The 14,985-nt window shown below is 38.8% G+C and overlaps 1 protein-coding gene across 4 annotated transcripts in view; it reads right to left on the minus strand.

Moving 5' to 3' along the window:
• The window catches only part of LOC110087181 (spermatogenesis-associated protein 7 homolog), a 79,940-nt gene that overhangs the window by 42,424 nt on the left and 22,531 nt on the right, over positions 1-14,985 (minus strand). For 3 of the 4 annotated variants that reach the window (XM_078382952.1, XM_078382950.1, XM_078382951.1), the window contains exons 2-3: positions 10,761-10,835; positions 897-989 (exon numbers count right to left, since the gene is read on the minus strand). In XM_078382952.1, the coding sequence (XP_078239078.1) occupies positions 897-989; positions 10,761-10,821 (154 nt within the window). In that variant the 5' untranslated portion in view covers positions 10,822-10,835. The remainder of the gene's footprint in view (positions 1-896; positions 990-10,760; positions 10,836-14,985) is intronic. The other variant, XR_013540335.1, reaches the window with a different exon arrangement.

Raw genomic sequence — 14,985 nt, forward strand, 5'->3', positions numbered from 1 at the left:
TTTTTCATTAACCCTCTGTAGCCAGGTTATTGTTATCATTGATTTTAGCTATACAAGTAATTTGTTGTGTTAGATTGAAGGTTATTAGTATGTTGTGTTATCATTAGGTCTTTTCACCTGTGTTATCATTATCAACAGGACAGAAATATGTCAAGAAATACTGTCTCATTCTCTTTGGCGCCCAATTCTGATATTGTACCATGAACATATTTCTCAAAACACAAATGATTACAGTGGACCCTTGACTTACAGATGGCTTGACTTACAGACTTTTTGAGTTACAGACTTCTCTGGCCACAAAATTTAGGTTTGACTTGCAGCCTGAGAATTGACTTACAGACCAGAAAAAACCAAAATGGAACAAAAACGGCCTGTTATGGGATTAATCAGTTTTCAATGCACTGTAGGTCAATGGAGACTTGACCTACAGACTTTTTGACTTGAGAACCACCTTCCAATATGGATTAAGTTCTCAAGTCAGGACCCCACTGTATTTAGGCAACTAAAGAATATCTATTATGCTATTTAGGACTGATAGGAAAATTATATAAAATCTGAAAAACATCCTGTCTAAAGGCCTCTAAAATATTTTAAAACTACCCTTAAAAGAATTTTGAATGTTAATTAAGTGTTAACTTGTTAGTCATATGAATAACCTTGCACCTACTAGTTGCATTATCCAAACAATGACAAGTATTTATTTATTTATTTATTTATTTATTTATTTATTTATTTATTTATTTATTTATTTATTTATACCCACCCATCTAGACCAATGGTCTACTCTTTGCAGGTGTTGCTTACAAGTTACTTCTGAGATATAGTGAAACCAACACTTGGTTCAGATTGCAGCTATCAAGTTGGTGAACATTATTGCTATTCTTTGTCCCAAATACCTTTGGCAGAGAGCAATTTTCTGTAATGCATAGCCATGTGATCTTGGATGATGTACTGACTTGACAGCTTGCAGGAAGAACCAGGAGAAAAGGCTAAGAAAATAAAAGGGAAGAAAGCTTTATTTCAGTCAATGGGCTGAGGAAATATCTTCTACAAAAGATCAGGATTGTTCTTTTGTTATAGAATAACCCATACTGTTATTCTATAGTATGAGACTGTTTTCAGTATTAAAGCTGGAAGTAATCCAGCAAGCCTACAGTCATTAATCAAAGGATGTGGCAATTCCCCCTCCACCTTTCTCTTCTCCAAGTTAGCTGTTAGATCATGCTCAGTAATTCTTGTGGGCTGCTTCCATATATTTCCCTCAGATTGATTGATTGATTGATTGATTGATTATTTATTTATTTTATTTATACCCCGTCTATCTGTTCAAATTGACCACTCTAGGCGGCTGATTGATTGATTCACACACACACACACACGCACACGCACACGCACACGCACACGCACGCGCACGCGCGCGCGCGCACACACACACACACACACACACACACACACACACACACACACACGGCCCCATTAATAATGTTTCCAGTCTCTGGACAGTTTTATAGATTGAGCGTGGTTTATATAAAACATAAACACAGACTGCTAAAAATAGTGATAATTCTCAAAATATGCTTCTACAATAACATAGATTTAGTACTAACAGTTATAAAAAGTCCAAGTAATTTTACAAAATTATACCCAATTCTTGAATGATCCCCTTCCCTTAAATACATTGCTTCGCTTTTAAAGCACACCTACAATTGTTCAAAAGCAGGTCTTCAAATTAATAAATGCTACGCACTTCTTCAGTCACACTAGAGCTGCTGTTTCCCTCATGCATGATGCTCAACTGTATAAAGTATGTGCCATCTTAAAACTCCACAGAATCATCTTATACAGTAGAATGGTATAAGTAGCTGCTTCCCCTGGTTGTTGGTGAGGTGAAAGTAACAATAACTAATGAGAGGTAGAGTCAAGGTGGCAGTGCGATATACAGAAATTCACACACAAACATGCATTCATACACATACTGAAACAATCATGCACTTAAAGAGACAGGCAAATATTCACTCAAATACTTCCCCACACCACCTCATTTGCTCAATCCACAAGCTTTCCACAAAATTAGATACAGTGATGTCTTGCAAGATGAATGCCTCGTGCAACAAAAAACTCACAAGACAAAAGCATTTAGAATTTTTTTTGGTGACTTACAAGACAATTTTTCTATGACTGAGCTTCGCAAGACAAATAGGAATGCATTAATTAAATTTCAATGCATTCCTATGGAAAACTGTGCTTCGCAAGACAAAATTTTTGCAATACGAAACGACTCATGGAATGAATTATTTTTGTCTTGCGAGGCACACTGTATATTCTTTTCTCCTCCTGCTTCCCTCTATGTGATGGACACCTGACTTATTCACTCACCTTCAGTCTCTCATTTTCTTTCTCACTCAGCCTCCTATGCTTGCTTACACATCAATTCATAGAGTTTAAGCCTTCATTAATAGAACAGCTTTCTTGGCCCATTGTTGCCTTCCATCTATTTTTACATTTACCTGTGGAGCTACAATCCTATACATGTTTTCTCAGGAATGAACAGCAGGCAATGGAGCTTGTTTCTGACAGGCATTAGATAGCCCAAGAATGGGTTTCTCTTAACAGTTTTTTTCCTCCTCCTCCTGCCTGTCCAGATCAGTACAAGCCTATTGGCAAGACAAGCTCATATCCACATGTACATGCAAATAATATAATATAAAATAAAATCAAAGTTTGACTATTCTGTACTGTGCTATAGTGCTTAAAGCAGTCTTTGGGTGGTTTACAATTATGCAAGTTACAAACTGCACACACTCATCCACACCCACCTACCTACCTGTGAGCTGGGTACTCAATTTAATAACCTCAGAAGGAAAGCTGAGTTAGTCTTGAGCTGGCTATGGGCAGAATTGAGTTCGGTTCATGAGCAGAGGCTCGACTGCAGTATTGCAGTCTAATCATAGGGCAGTAGCTGAAAAACAACTAAGCAGACATAGATACACCGTATTTCCCCTTCTTCACAGCTGCAAGTTGAAGAGGCATATAGGAAATAGCCAATTCTTAGTTCCATTCATGTTTCAACCACCGTTAGGGTGATAGGTTTATCACATATTGCCTTAAAATTATTGTTGATCTGAAGGCAGGAAGGTCTTCTTTGCCAACACTGGAGCATGGGAGATTTTTGTATATTTTCTATAAAAAATGGTTTGGGAGCACAGTAGGGCTGGGAGTTCTGCAACAGCAGTGGCATTTCAGGTGGCTCCTTTAAGGTGGTGCCAAAACACAATCTGTGCCTGAGGAAAGGACTGGCTGGAGACAGCCAAAGATAGGGCAACACTCCATCTGCCCTAACTAACCAGACTTCACTAAGATAGTCTGACTGCTTCTGGAAATCATTGTGCAAGTCACCCCTAGTCCAGGAGAGTAACGGTTGAGTTGAAGACTCCTAATGCATTTTTAGGTCTGTCGGCCTAATTTTAAAGAAGTGCAGGCAAGAGAGTGAACAGATAGCACTCAGCTTCTTCTGAGAGACCACCTGAAAATTCCAGACTGTTGTGAGCTATCCTAGGTACAAGGGCATGTGCTTTGCACCCTTTTGTTGTTCTGAGTGAACATAACATTGAAGATTTGTTGTTGTTTTTAAGCTGAAGAGGCATATAAATTGTGCACCAACTGTATCTCTCAACAGTATCAAAAACTAGTTTCTCCTCATTGCTTTTGATTTTATATACTCACACATATCACTTAATATATAAAGATTAACTTTTTAAAAAAGAACATTCCTGTATGTTTTGTCATTTCTTTCCCTTCTCTTTCATTTCTCCTTTAACTAAGGCTGAGTTAGTGCAAACGTAGGTGGTGGTTTCACTGTCACCACAGACGGAATCCACCCACTCCTCTTTCTGCAATAAATATGAGGGTGCTAGTTGGTCGCACTTGCAAAGAAATAAATCTGCTGTTTGAGAAACTTGAAGCAAAAGGGCTGATTATTCAGTGTGGCTTTTTTCTTTCTTTGATTATTCAATCATTTGTGTTTGCAATAAATAATGTATGAGATCTTGCTATGCATTTTTATTAAACCACCCATTCTTTATGTGTTATTTGCCATTATAGCTCTTGGAGGAATATGATGTTTCTTATTTAATCTTCAGCATGATCTTCATTTGGAAGGATTTAAAAGCAAGACAGTAAGGCAGCAAAGCAAGAAATCAAAAAGAAATGTGGCTATTTTTATAGGGATACATACAGAAAATTAGACTTTCTGTGACTGCTTGTGTGTAAAAACTTTTATTGCAGTCAAATTAAACAGAGTAAGTGGGAACAGACAAAACTTTGGAATTTTCCAGTGTTTTCTTAAATGATTTTTGTTTCTTAAAGTTGGCACACTATTATGCACTCACTATATATGATGCCATAATACAGCGAAAAATTCTGTTGCATTGGAAACACAAAATCTAGCCCCAGAACTGAGGGTTTCTCCACCAAGCTTTTTGGCCACTTGCAGAAGCCCAATAGAGAAATAAAGCTGAACAATGGGTTCCCCCTGCTTCTGCCCAGGTTTCATTTTTGAGGGTGGGGTGTAATTTTGGTAGACTCTGGGTCAACTAAACAGTCCTTAGCCTTCCCTGACTTCTTGTTTTTGAGAAGTGTTTTAATTCCTGCCATCCATAGGCCAGGACAGCAATGACCTAACGTCCTGAGGAGGATGCAAGCAGTCAACTGTAAGATTCTAGGTTGAGGATGGCTGAAGGGACAGGTTTTGTTGTTGATCCTGGCCCAGGTCCTCTTGAAACTGCCAAGCTCCATCTGCAAACTGATGAAAATCTACTAGGCTTTACCATGAAGTTTCAAAAATTATAGATAGGGACATGTGACTTCATCGGTAAGATTGCAGGCTCTACGAATTTGAATTCATCTTGACTGGATAGGTACTTCAGTAATAGCTTCTTACCGATCTTTATCTGCCATTCTATAAGCCAACTTGAGTGTCATTTGCTGGCAGAAAAATGGGATATAAAGTCAATCAATTACAGAATAATAGGATAATGTAGTTGGAAAGGGTCTATAAAGCAATTGAGTCCAACCCCTGCTCAATGCAGGAATCAAAGTTAAAGTATATCTGACAGATGGCTATCTAGCTTTCCCTTGACTGCCTCCAGTGTTGTGGAGCGCATGACCTCCCATGATAATTGGTTCCACTGTCAAGTTGCTCCAACAGTTAGAAGATGTTTCCTGAAATCTGAATTCCTGTTACTTGGGCCCTCTATTATGTGTTCAGCATTCTGTATTGCTAGAGAAGAGATCCTGTCCTTCCTCTGTAGGATAACCTTTGAAGTATTTTTAGAGTGCAATCAATAAACCAGTTTTTTTCTTCATTATTTGATGCATTTTTGCCTGGCTGAACACAACGGCTAGAATCCTGTTGTGTTTGCACGTGGTCTGCATAACCTGCTGCAGCTAAATGCCACTAACTGATGAGGTGTTAAGGTGCAATTCAGTCACTGGAGGGCTCACACATCCAGTTATGCAAATGTAAGATGAAACCCACCATCTCAGCAATTGTCAGCCATACATGGAACAAACCTTGCACAAACTCCAACAGGATTTGAACCAAGGCCCTTTGTAAAAGAAAACTAATGAGAAACACTTTTCTAATCTGTAAAGATTTGGGACTGTTGTCATCCCACCCATGATATGAATAGGAGTGAGCAGGCAAAGGAGTAGAAAGAGAAAGTGCATTGCATCTAACAGGGCTTGGGTGAGTGACACACAGGAAAAACAACCCAATTTGATCAGAGAGGAGTTTGTCGTAGGTTATTATCGAGGTTTAAGCAGGAGAAATGTCATATGATGTGACACAGAGATTAAGCTGGAGCCTTAATTAAAGTTTTTAACCAAGGGAATATGAGTTATTGGGGTGAAATCATGAGCTGTCCAATGAAGAAACAATGGACAGCTCATGAGAGATGACCCCAAATGATTCTTGCCTCTTGTGAGCAGGATGTCCATAAAAATTCAGGACAAAAAAAACCCTGTTGTATTCTGTATTAACAGCACACATGACAGTCCCAAATCTTCACAGATAAAAACTCAGCCTTCTGCTTGAGCCGTTTCCCAATGGACAGTTTTAACAATGTCACCTCAAGCAGGGACAGGACTGATCTAGTTTATTCCCTCAATATGTGTTTGAATGCAGTATTTGATTTTCTTAAGGCATATTTTCATTCTGTCCCATTTTTGCAATCCTATTATTGTTACATGCTGTCAAATTATCTCTCACTTGATGCAACTGTACAAATGAGTGACCTCCAAAAGGTCCTGTTGCAAACGATTCTGCTCACTTCTTACAAACTGAAGGCTGTGGTTTCCTGTATTGAGTCAAATCACCTTATATTTTGTCTTTCTCTTCTCCTTCTGCCTTCAACTTTTCCTAGCACTATTGTCCTTTCCAGTTTCATTGTTGTGTTGGTAACTGATGTGTTGCAATTTTAGGGAGGATAAAATTCATCTGTACTTAAATCTGTACAGTACATGTTTGTATGCAATTCCTTGAATAAGCAGATTTTTGTATATAAATTCTTCTAATACATGCAAAAAATTTCCTCTAATATATTGCATTTCAATTCAAGTATGATTATAGTAAGTTCAAATTAGGTCGTTACATATTAAAATAACAACCAATGGAATTTATCCCTATGCCCACCCACAGGCTTTGTATGTAGCTGAGGGGAAAGAGCATCAAGAGTTATAGCTTCCCATGTCATTTCTCTCTCCTTAGAAGTAAGCTGTCCTTGTAAAACCACCAACCATTTCCATAACACAGGCTGGTGAAGCTCACAGATTAAAAAATAGATGGGGCGAGTGGGTGTTGGTGTGTCACTTTCAGAACAAAATAGAGCGCCACCACAAACTGCTGCCTGCTGAACAATCCAGTCATAGGTCCAATTCTGGTGATGGTAGACTTTGAATACTGAGCAACAATTTGTTTGCACTAAACAAAGCTCAATGTAACCCTTTTAATTTTAAAACAAACCAGCAAGTTCTCCATATTGAAGCAAATGAAGTTGTTTCCAAAATATAGTCAGTTGCAATTGGCACTGAAGACAGAGGTAACTAATTTACAGTATCTATTCGATTCAGAAAAAGGCAACATCCTATGAAGAATTTATAATCATGTGCCGTCAAGTCAATTCTAACTTATGGCAACCTGGAACTCCAAACCTCGGGCTATCTAGCCAGCTGATTCAGGAATGAAATATATATATTTCTATCCAGATAGTTTTGGGAAGATAATACTATTTTTTTTAAAAAAAGTGAAGACTCTCCTTCCCTGATCTATATTGCAAGGTTAATTTGAGTTTGCAGATGAAATTCAAGGAAATGAGTGACAGTTTAATCCTCTGTGTCTCTGAGAGGTAATTTTTAATTATCACATCAGTTTCCAGCATTGTTATTGCAGGTAGTAAGACAGGGTAGTAACATAACAGCTCTGCTGTCACCTGTCTGTCACAGCTGGGCAGGGGAACATCAGCCAATGAGAGGACGGAGGGTGGTACAGAAGGGGGAGGAGCTGGATTATATAAGAGGTGTGTGTGATGTGTAAGAGGGAGAGTTTTGGAGTTTGGGGAGATGAGAGAAATTGGTTGAGAGAGTGAGATAGATTTGTGAGAGATAGTCAGTGAGGGAAAAGTCTGTGTGAGGTACATTAAATGAGAAACTTGATTTACAATTTGATTTACTACCCGTGATTCACTCCTTTTTATTTTGTCAAATCAATAAACAACATTTTGTTTTAGAAGAAACACTTGTCCTTTGTGATTACTGAATAAAGTTGGTGGCAGCAGTTTGAAGAAGAGTAGTGAGCACTCTGTGAGGCCTGAGTTGACAGAGGCTTCAGAGTGGCCCGCTATAGGAAGATAATACTATTTTTTTAAAAAAAGTGAAGACTCTCCTTCCCTGATCTATATTGCAAGGTTAATTTGATTTTGCAGATGAAATTCAAGGAAATGAGAGACAGTTTAATCCTCTGTGTCTCCGAGAGGTAATTTTTAATTATCACATCAGTTTCCAGCATTGTTATTGCAGGTAGTAAGATAGGGGCTGTTCCCACTGTGTCTTAAACAAAGAAATGTAAACGTGCACAGGGAATTAAAACCCATGTGACTCATATTCAATTTAACTCAATCTATAATACATTGGAACTATTATTGATAGAAAACAGTAACATAAACATGCCCTAAGATTCCTAGAATTCCCCAGCCAGCATGGGGGATTTCTCAGAGTCATAGTCCAGAAAAAGTTTCTGTTTCTGTGACTGTGCAAATTCCACCTGCCCTGCTAGGAAATTCAAGTTGGAAGTAGATAGGAATTATTCCCTAGTAAAGTGTGTGTCCATTGACTCAAGAAAGAAAGCCACAGTCCTGAAAATAAAAAGTCTTCCAGGATATTTTAAGGAGTTTTATCTCCACCCTTATCTTGGAAATCTTGTGACTTGGAGATGAATCTGGGGATTTATATGCCTGCCATGCACCTCTGAGCTATATTCCCTTCTACACCTGTCTGTTTTGTAAGGGACGTTAATATTTTCTATGAAAACTCTTTCCTCCCCTCCCTTTTCTCTAAAAGGGATCATGTATGTGATACCAGCGTTGAGGAGGACAAAGAGTGATAAATTGTCAGCAGTAAAAGCTATCAAGTGATCTCATCTAAGATACATGTCATACTCTTAAGGCCAATATACTGTGCGATTATAAATGTAGCTTTGTAATTAGGAATTTACTCGTATCTGTGGTCTAAACTGAAATAGATCTCTCCAACATGTTATGTCTTAAATAAATCATATCTGAACGCACAAATTTCCTGCCACAAGACTGAAAGAAGCAATAACAGCTTTTGATTGATGTATGGAAGAGCAATAAAGTATTTCTCTCCTGTTTGGCTGACAAACCAAAATAAATGAGCTGAAATGCACTAGAGAGGTTACTTTTCTTTTGTCTTGATTGTAGCCTGCTACAAACCTGCCAACTTCTTTTTTTTTAGGTATTCGCCTTAAAAAATGGGAGAAAGAGACTCATAAGGGAAAAGCATCATTTTTGAGAGATTGATAATGTGCGTGGTCTCAGAATCAGGCCGAACTGAATGGAATGTGACACAATAGTCATCAGTCCCTAGTTGGGGTTTCTCCATTAGGAAAAGAGGGGCACTGCCCTCACCTCAGACTCAGGCCACCCTATCTATCCTACCCCTGCCTGCCCTTTACCACAGGGAGAGGGCCTGTGTGGTAGAAATGCAGAACATATTAGCATAAGGTGCCATATTATTATGCCAATCTTACAACCTCTGCAATCATACTGTGCTTGGTATGGCTTGGTATGTATAGCTTTTTTTTCCTTTAAAAAAGTCATTATTGAACGAACAGGGAAACAATAATAATAACAGCCTATAAGACTATGGAGTCCAAAACCTCTGCTGAATGCAGGAATCCAAATTAAAGCAGATCTGACAGATGGTTCTCCAATTTTCTCTTGAATGCGTCTAGCACTGGAGCGCTCACCATAGGACAGGTCTTTCATTAGTAATAAGCAATCTGATATAGTTCCTTCGCATTATCATAATATGTACCAGATTAAAATATTGAAGCAAAGATTGACACAAGAGGCTGGTGGAAACTAAGTTTTATTATTCTTATTAACATAAAAGAAAAAAGAAAAAGAAAACAGAAACCGGGTGTTGAAAAAGTCATCTTGGGAATTAGGCTGCTTAAGTAATTTGAACTGGTATGTTAATTTTTCCATTAGGGCAATATGTCATATTCTGTTTCTCCATGCATATAAAGACAAATTACAACTTCCTGTCCAGTTTAGTATGTATGTTTGGGGTGGTGTATCACAAACCCAAGCATTGATTTTATATTCTTTTAAAAACTAGGTGAATAATTTATTTTATTTATAACCAAGGGCTTAGACTGCATAATACCTGTACTATCCTTCTCTAACTCTATCTACCAAAAGAAGCATGAAGAGAAATCTCTTACAACACCCTCAAGGGGTGTACAGACTAGGCCTCTCACACGTTTCTTGAAAATTACTGTTCCCACGTTCAGCATCAACTGCCTAGAACATTTCTGTGAATGTTCTAATTTAGAGCACAAATGAAATACTCATGAATGTGTTCCTGCTGATCATGGAGGTGGCAAATATTTATTCAAAATATGACTAAGAATATGATAATTGGGGTACATGTTAGTCTAATAGACAGTGATTACAGTGTGAACTGTTTTAGAAGAGGTATCCATATTAGTCTGTACTAGCATGTCAGGCAAAAACAAAAGAAACATAAAAAACAAAGACAAAAATGTTGTGGTGTATTAAAGCTAACTGCTATATTTTAATGTAAGTTTTCGTGGACAAAAACACTGCCTCAGACGGTATTGACTGTGTATGTGTGTGTTTTAAAGATGTACTTTCTCTGCATTTGTTAATTCTGAGTGCCCTGCAAATATTATTATAGTACAAGCTTCTATTTTAAACCTTTAATCAATTCCTCCTTGCTTGTCTCCACACCTAGCTTTCTGTTGGATAATAGAGAAAGAAAGAACACAGCAAGTGCCAACCATCATCTTAGATTTTCAAAAATGGAATATTTTTCAAAACTGGTTTAAGCCAATGAGTATGAGTGGAGATTTTGATGCCTGAATATTCTAATTAGTCAGTAACCACATAGACATCTGGTGCGAGGCAAACAGTATCAGCATTCAGTGTTTTAATACTTACGGCTACTTTTGATACTCATGTGCCCTCTGAAAGGCCCCATCAAGGAATTCTTCGGAACCATAGCCAGCAAGGACCCTTAGGGAGAAAAATGAGAGGTATAATTAGGAAATACTGTACTAAATATCAAGAAACTGGAAAACTGAGGGATGATGGACTCTTGTGCTCCTTTGGAAAATTCAGGCTTTGTGGCATTCAGCCTCGTGGCCCCTGCTTGCCTTTCCCTCAGAAAGGCTCACATCGTGTTTTCCTCTTGCTTCCACCAGTGGATTACTTCAATCCACAATACAAATGACGTATACCAGAACACTTGTCTTGTAAACAGAAACAGAACTTATTTATTGAAGTGAAGCAGATTCAATAACAGAGGTTTCTCAGATAAACATTATACACAAGCAAATCATCAACAGTTCTCTCAGTACATACTTCTTTTCACTTGCTATATCATTACCACCATCTCTACCTATTTTCCTAACCAGCTTTATCTCTCTCAGTATATGTTCCCTCTCTCTCTGACTAACCAGCCCTATCCGACTCCTCCTTCTCCCGCCAAACCTCATGTAGCTGCTGACTCTGCCTCTCCAGTCCTCTCATAGGTTCATGCAAATCAGCTCATGAATATGAATGGCATGAGTGACGTGGGCGATCCTCACATTAGTCAGTGCCTGGAATGGGCCGGCTGAGCAAGATGGGGAATACCCACAAGTAATTGTTACTTATTGATGTGAGAGTGGCCTCAAAGGCCATGTTGATTGATTCTTTGGTATTAAACTAATTGGGAAGATGGTTTTCAGCTGAGAAGGGGGAATGACAGTTTGTGAATGTTTGAGGGAATTCAAGCCCTACTTGGAAGATTCCCAGGAAGAGTCCAGAAGTAGGAGCTTTAGATATAAAAACCAAGTCAGGAGTTACTTTGGTTGGTCTAGTTATCTCTCAGGAGACATGCTATGTTTATTTGCTGTTCTGTATTTTGTGTATGCTCTGAGGATATGCTAGAATGTAACTACTAGAATAGTTTATCTAGCTTTCTTATTTTCTGTTGTGTTTGCTCTGTGTTGCTCCTGTATCAAGCTTTTAATAGATTATTTGCTCTAAAACCCTTTAAAAAACTTTCTTTCCCACTGTTGAGATGGCTTTTGCAACTTCTTTTGCTCTTTTTGACTTTTTCCATTATCTTTAAATAAAATATAAAAATATCTCCATACAGTTATTTCTAAGAGGCTTTGTGATATGTAAAACTAGATTTAGCCTTGACCACCTACTGGGAGCTTGTATGTTCTGTGGTGTAGTCACATTTCTACCTGTCAGGCTTGGTGCAAGAATTAAAGTGTTTAACCTTGTGGATTTGTGGGAAATCCCTGGAAACACTGCTTAGATTAGTTGGACTATAAGTATTGGGAGACTGCTGTACTGCAAGATTCCTCCTATCCATCAGCACATTTGGACCTCCTGATTTCAACCACACCATGGCAGCTTAGGGTAGTGTGGCTAAGTAGTTTGTGTGGGTTTCCCTGAACCTGGGAATCTTTGACACTAAGTTTTATTAATTTGATCATTTTTGGTCAAATGCTAAATAAAGTCAAGAAAATAATGTAGCTCAATAGACAGTATTTCTCTAGTAGACAGAGTTTCTCTCTACAAATTAGAACTCAACATCTGCATAAACACCTTCACAGATGGTGGACAATACAGTCTCAAGATTATAAATGCCCCATCATGTGTTTCTGCAGTCCAAGAAGTCCCACTCAACCCTGTTGTTGCTGCTTTTAAAACAGACACATCACTGGCCATGAAGGGGCACAAGTTCCATCAATCTCATTTTGTTTCTAGGAAGTGAACAACAAAATTTCTTTTAAGCAAGAAATTTGACTACTCCTGATTTCAGCAAGATCTGAAGAGAATATGGCTCAGAAGAGCATGGTATGCATATAAATCCCCTATACCACCATTTCTGTGAGTTAAGATCATTCAGAGGAAGCTACTCTCCAGGTAACACATTGTATGTAGATACAGCTTTCACAACTGTGATTCCCATCTTTGAGATATCTTTGCCATGATGAAGATGTTGCCAAAAATACTATTTTTCTTGTGCTAGCTCAATATATTCTAATATGGTAGGGCTTTTTCTTCCATTGTATTTGCAGCCTCTGTTCAGACCATTATTATGATGTGGTTTTTGGTGTTTCTAGCTATTTAGGTAAAGGTAAAGGTTCCCCTTGACATTTAGTCCAGTCATGTCCGACTCTAGGGTGCAATGCTCATCCCCGTTTCCAAGCCATAGAGCCAGTGTTTGTCCAAAGACAGTTTCCGTGGTCATGTGGCCAGCATGACTAGACATGGAATGCCGTTACATTCCCACCAAGATGGTACCTATTTATCTACTCGCCTTTACATGCTTTCGAACCGCTAGGTTGGCGGGAGCTGGGACAAGCGATGGGCGCTCACTCCGTTGCGTGGATTCAATCTTACGACTGCTGGTCTTCTGACCCTGCAGCACAGGCTTCTGCAGTTTAGCCTGCAGCTATTTACCATCTATTTAATGGAGACACCAAGAATGGAACCTAAGACCGCGCTCATAAGCATCTCTGCTAATCAGTAAGATACTGCTGCCATCTGATCTAACCTGAGACAAGAACTGTATACATGCATGCATGGAAACTAGTTCCTACAGATTAATAGTATTCATTTTACGTGCTGTTATGTACAAAATACACTTGTATCGATAGATATGTTTTTGTCCCTTATAGTTCCATTCTGGTGATGATGATCATGTGAAATCATCAGTTCTGACTTGTAGTGACCCTTGTTGGAAGTTTCCATATAGAGCATATTCAGAAGTAGTCTACCATTCCTTATCCTCTGGAGGCAACCAGGATTGTGCAATGTGCCCAAGACTACTCAGGATGGCTCTACTCACAGGAAATGCAGTGGATACCTGAACTCCCCACGTCTGGCTCCACAGCCAGATACCTAAACCACTGAGCTATCCAGTCAGCATAGTCCACTACTACATCTCCATAATGGGTGCAATGCAAAGGAAGATGCATGTGGGAAAACTATTAGTTCTTGAGAAAGACTGGAGCAATGAGGCTGGCTGCTGCTCTGTAGTTACAACATGGTGTTTTGTTTTCTTATTGGTAAGTGAAGTAATACATGAGAGTATTATGAGTTAAAATTACCTGTGGGCAAAAGGCTTGAAATCTTCTTGCAGTTGGTATAGGATAAAATTATGCCCGTGGATTGTGCAACCAGGTGTACAGTTGTACCTGTGTAACTTCATGTTGAATATGACTTCTGCCTTGGCACAAATTTCACAATTGCTTGCACAACTTTGTGTTACACAGGCAAAGTTATGTAACAGGATTTTAGCAACAAAATAAAAAAGGCACAGAAACACTAAATACTCAGGACTGGGTTTTCACTCAGAGCATCAGAGAATCATGGCAGTTTTATGATTTGCTAATAATGGTGAAGATATAAGACTATAACTATCAGTCGTCAATTCAACCACTTTTGTCTACAGTAGAGTTTCTGGACAGAAACAAATGCTATAGATAAGCCATTGTTACAGCTGATATCATAGTGTTGAAGAGAGGCAGCCTTTCATGTGTAAGAAACCAGACTTCAAGGGAATCTTGCGCTTAAGTCTTAAAGATCAGTCATCAAACAAATCAGCTTAGAACAGCTGTTAGAAACACGTCTTAACGACCGATTCATCATCACCATCAACTTGAAACTGCAGACCTGGGAAGCGACCCTATGGATCATCAAGTCCAGCCCCATCAGGGAGGCACAGTAAGGAATCAGATTCCCAACCTCTGGCTCCACAGCCAGATACCTAAACCACTGAGCTATCCAGCAGTTCCAGATTTTCCTCTTCCCATGATGGATGGCCTAAATATATCTATTTCTATGCTTAATTTTCTTCCATAATTACACCTGGAATGTATGCCTTAACTCCATCCAATATCTCTGTCTTTCTCTTCTTCTTCCTTCATATTTTCTGTGGAAGTAGAGATGTTCACTAATGGTTGCTGTGGGTTTTCTGGGCTGTTTGGCCATGTTCTTAAGGTTTTTCTTCCTAACGTTTCACCAGTCTCTGTGGCCGGCATCTTCAGAGGACAGGAGTCAGAACTCTGTCTATGCTCTGTTGCAGTTTGTTGGATAGTTGATTATTTACAGCTGTAGGATCAGCTTTTTCAGGAGATTGGGTGATTATGGTGATAAG

Source organism: Pogona vitticeps, chromosome 1 (assembly GCF_051106095.1).
Source record: "Pogona vitticeps strain Pit_001003342236 chromosome 1, PviZW2.1, whole genome shotgun sequence".
NCBI classification, from domain to species: domain Eukaryota; kingdom Metazoa; phylum Chordata; class Lepidosauria; order Squamata; family Agamidae; genus Pogona; species Pogona vitticeps.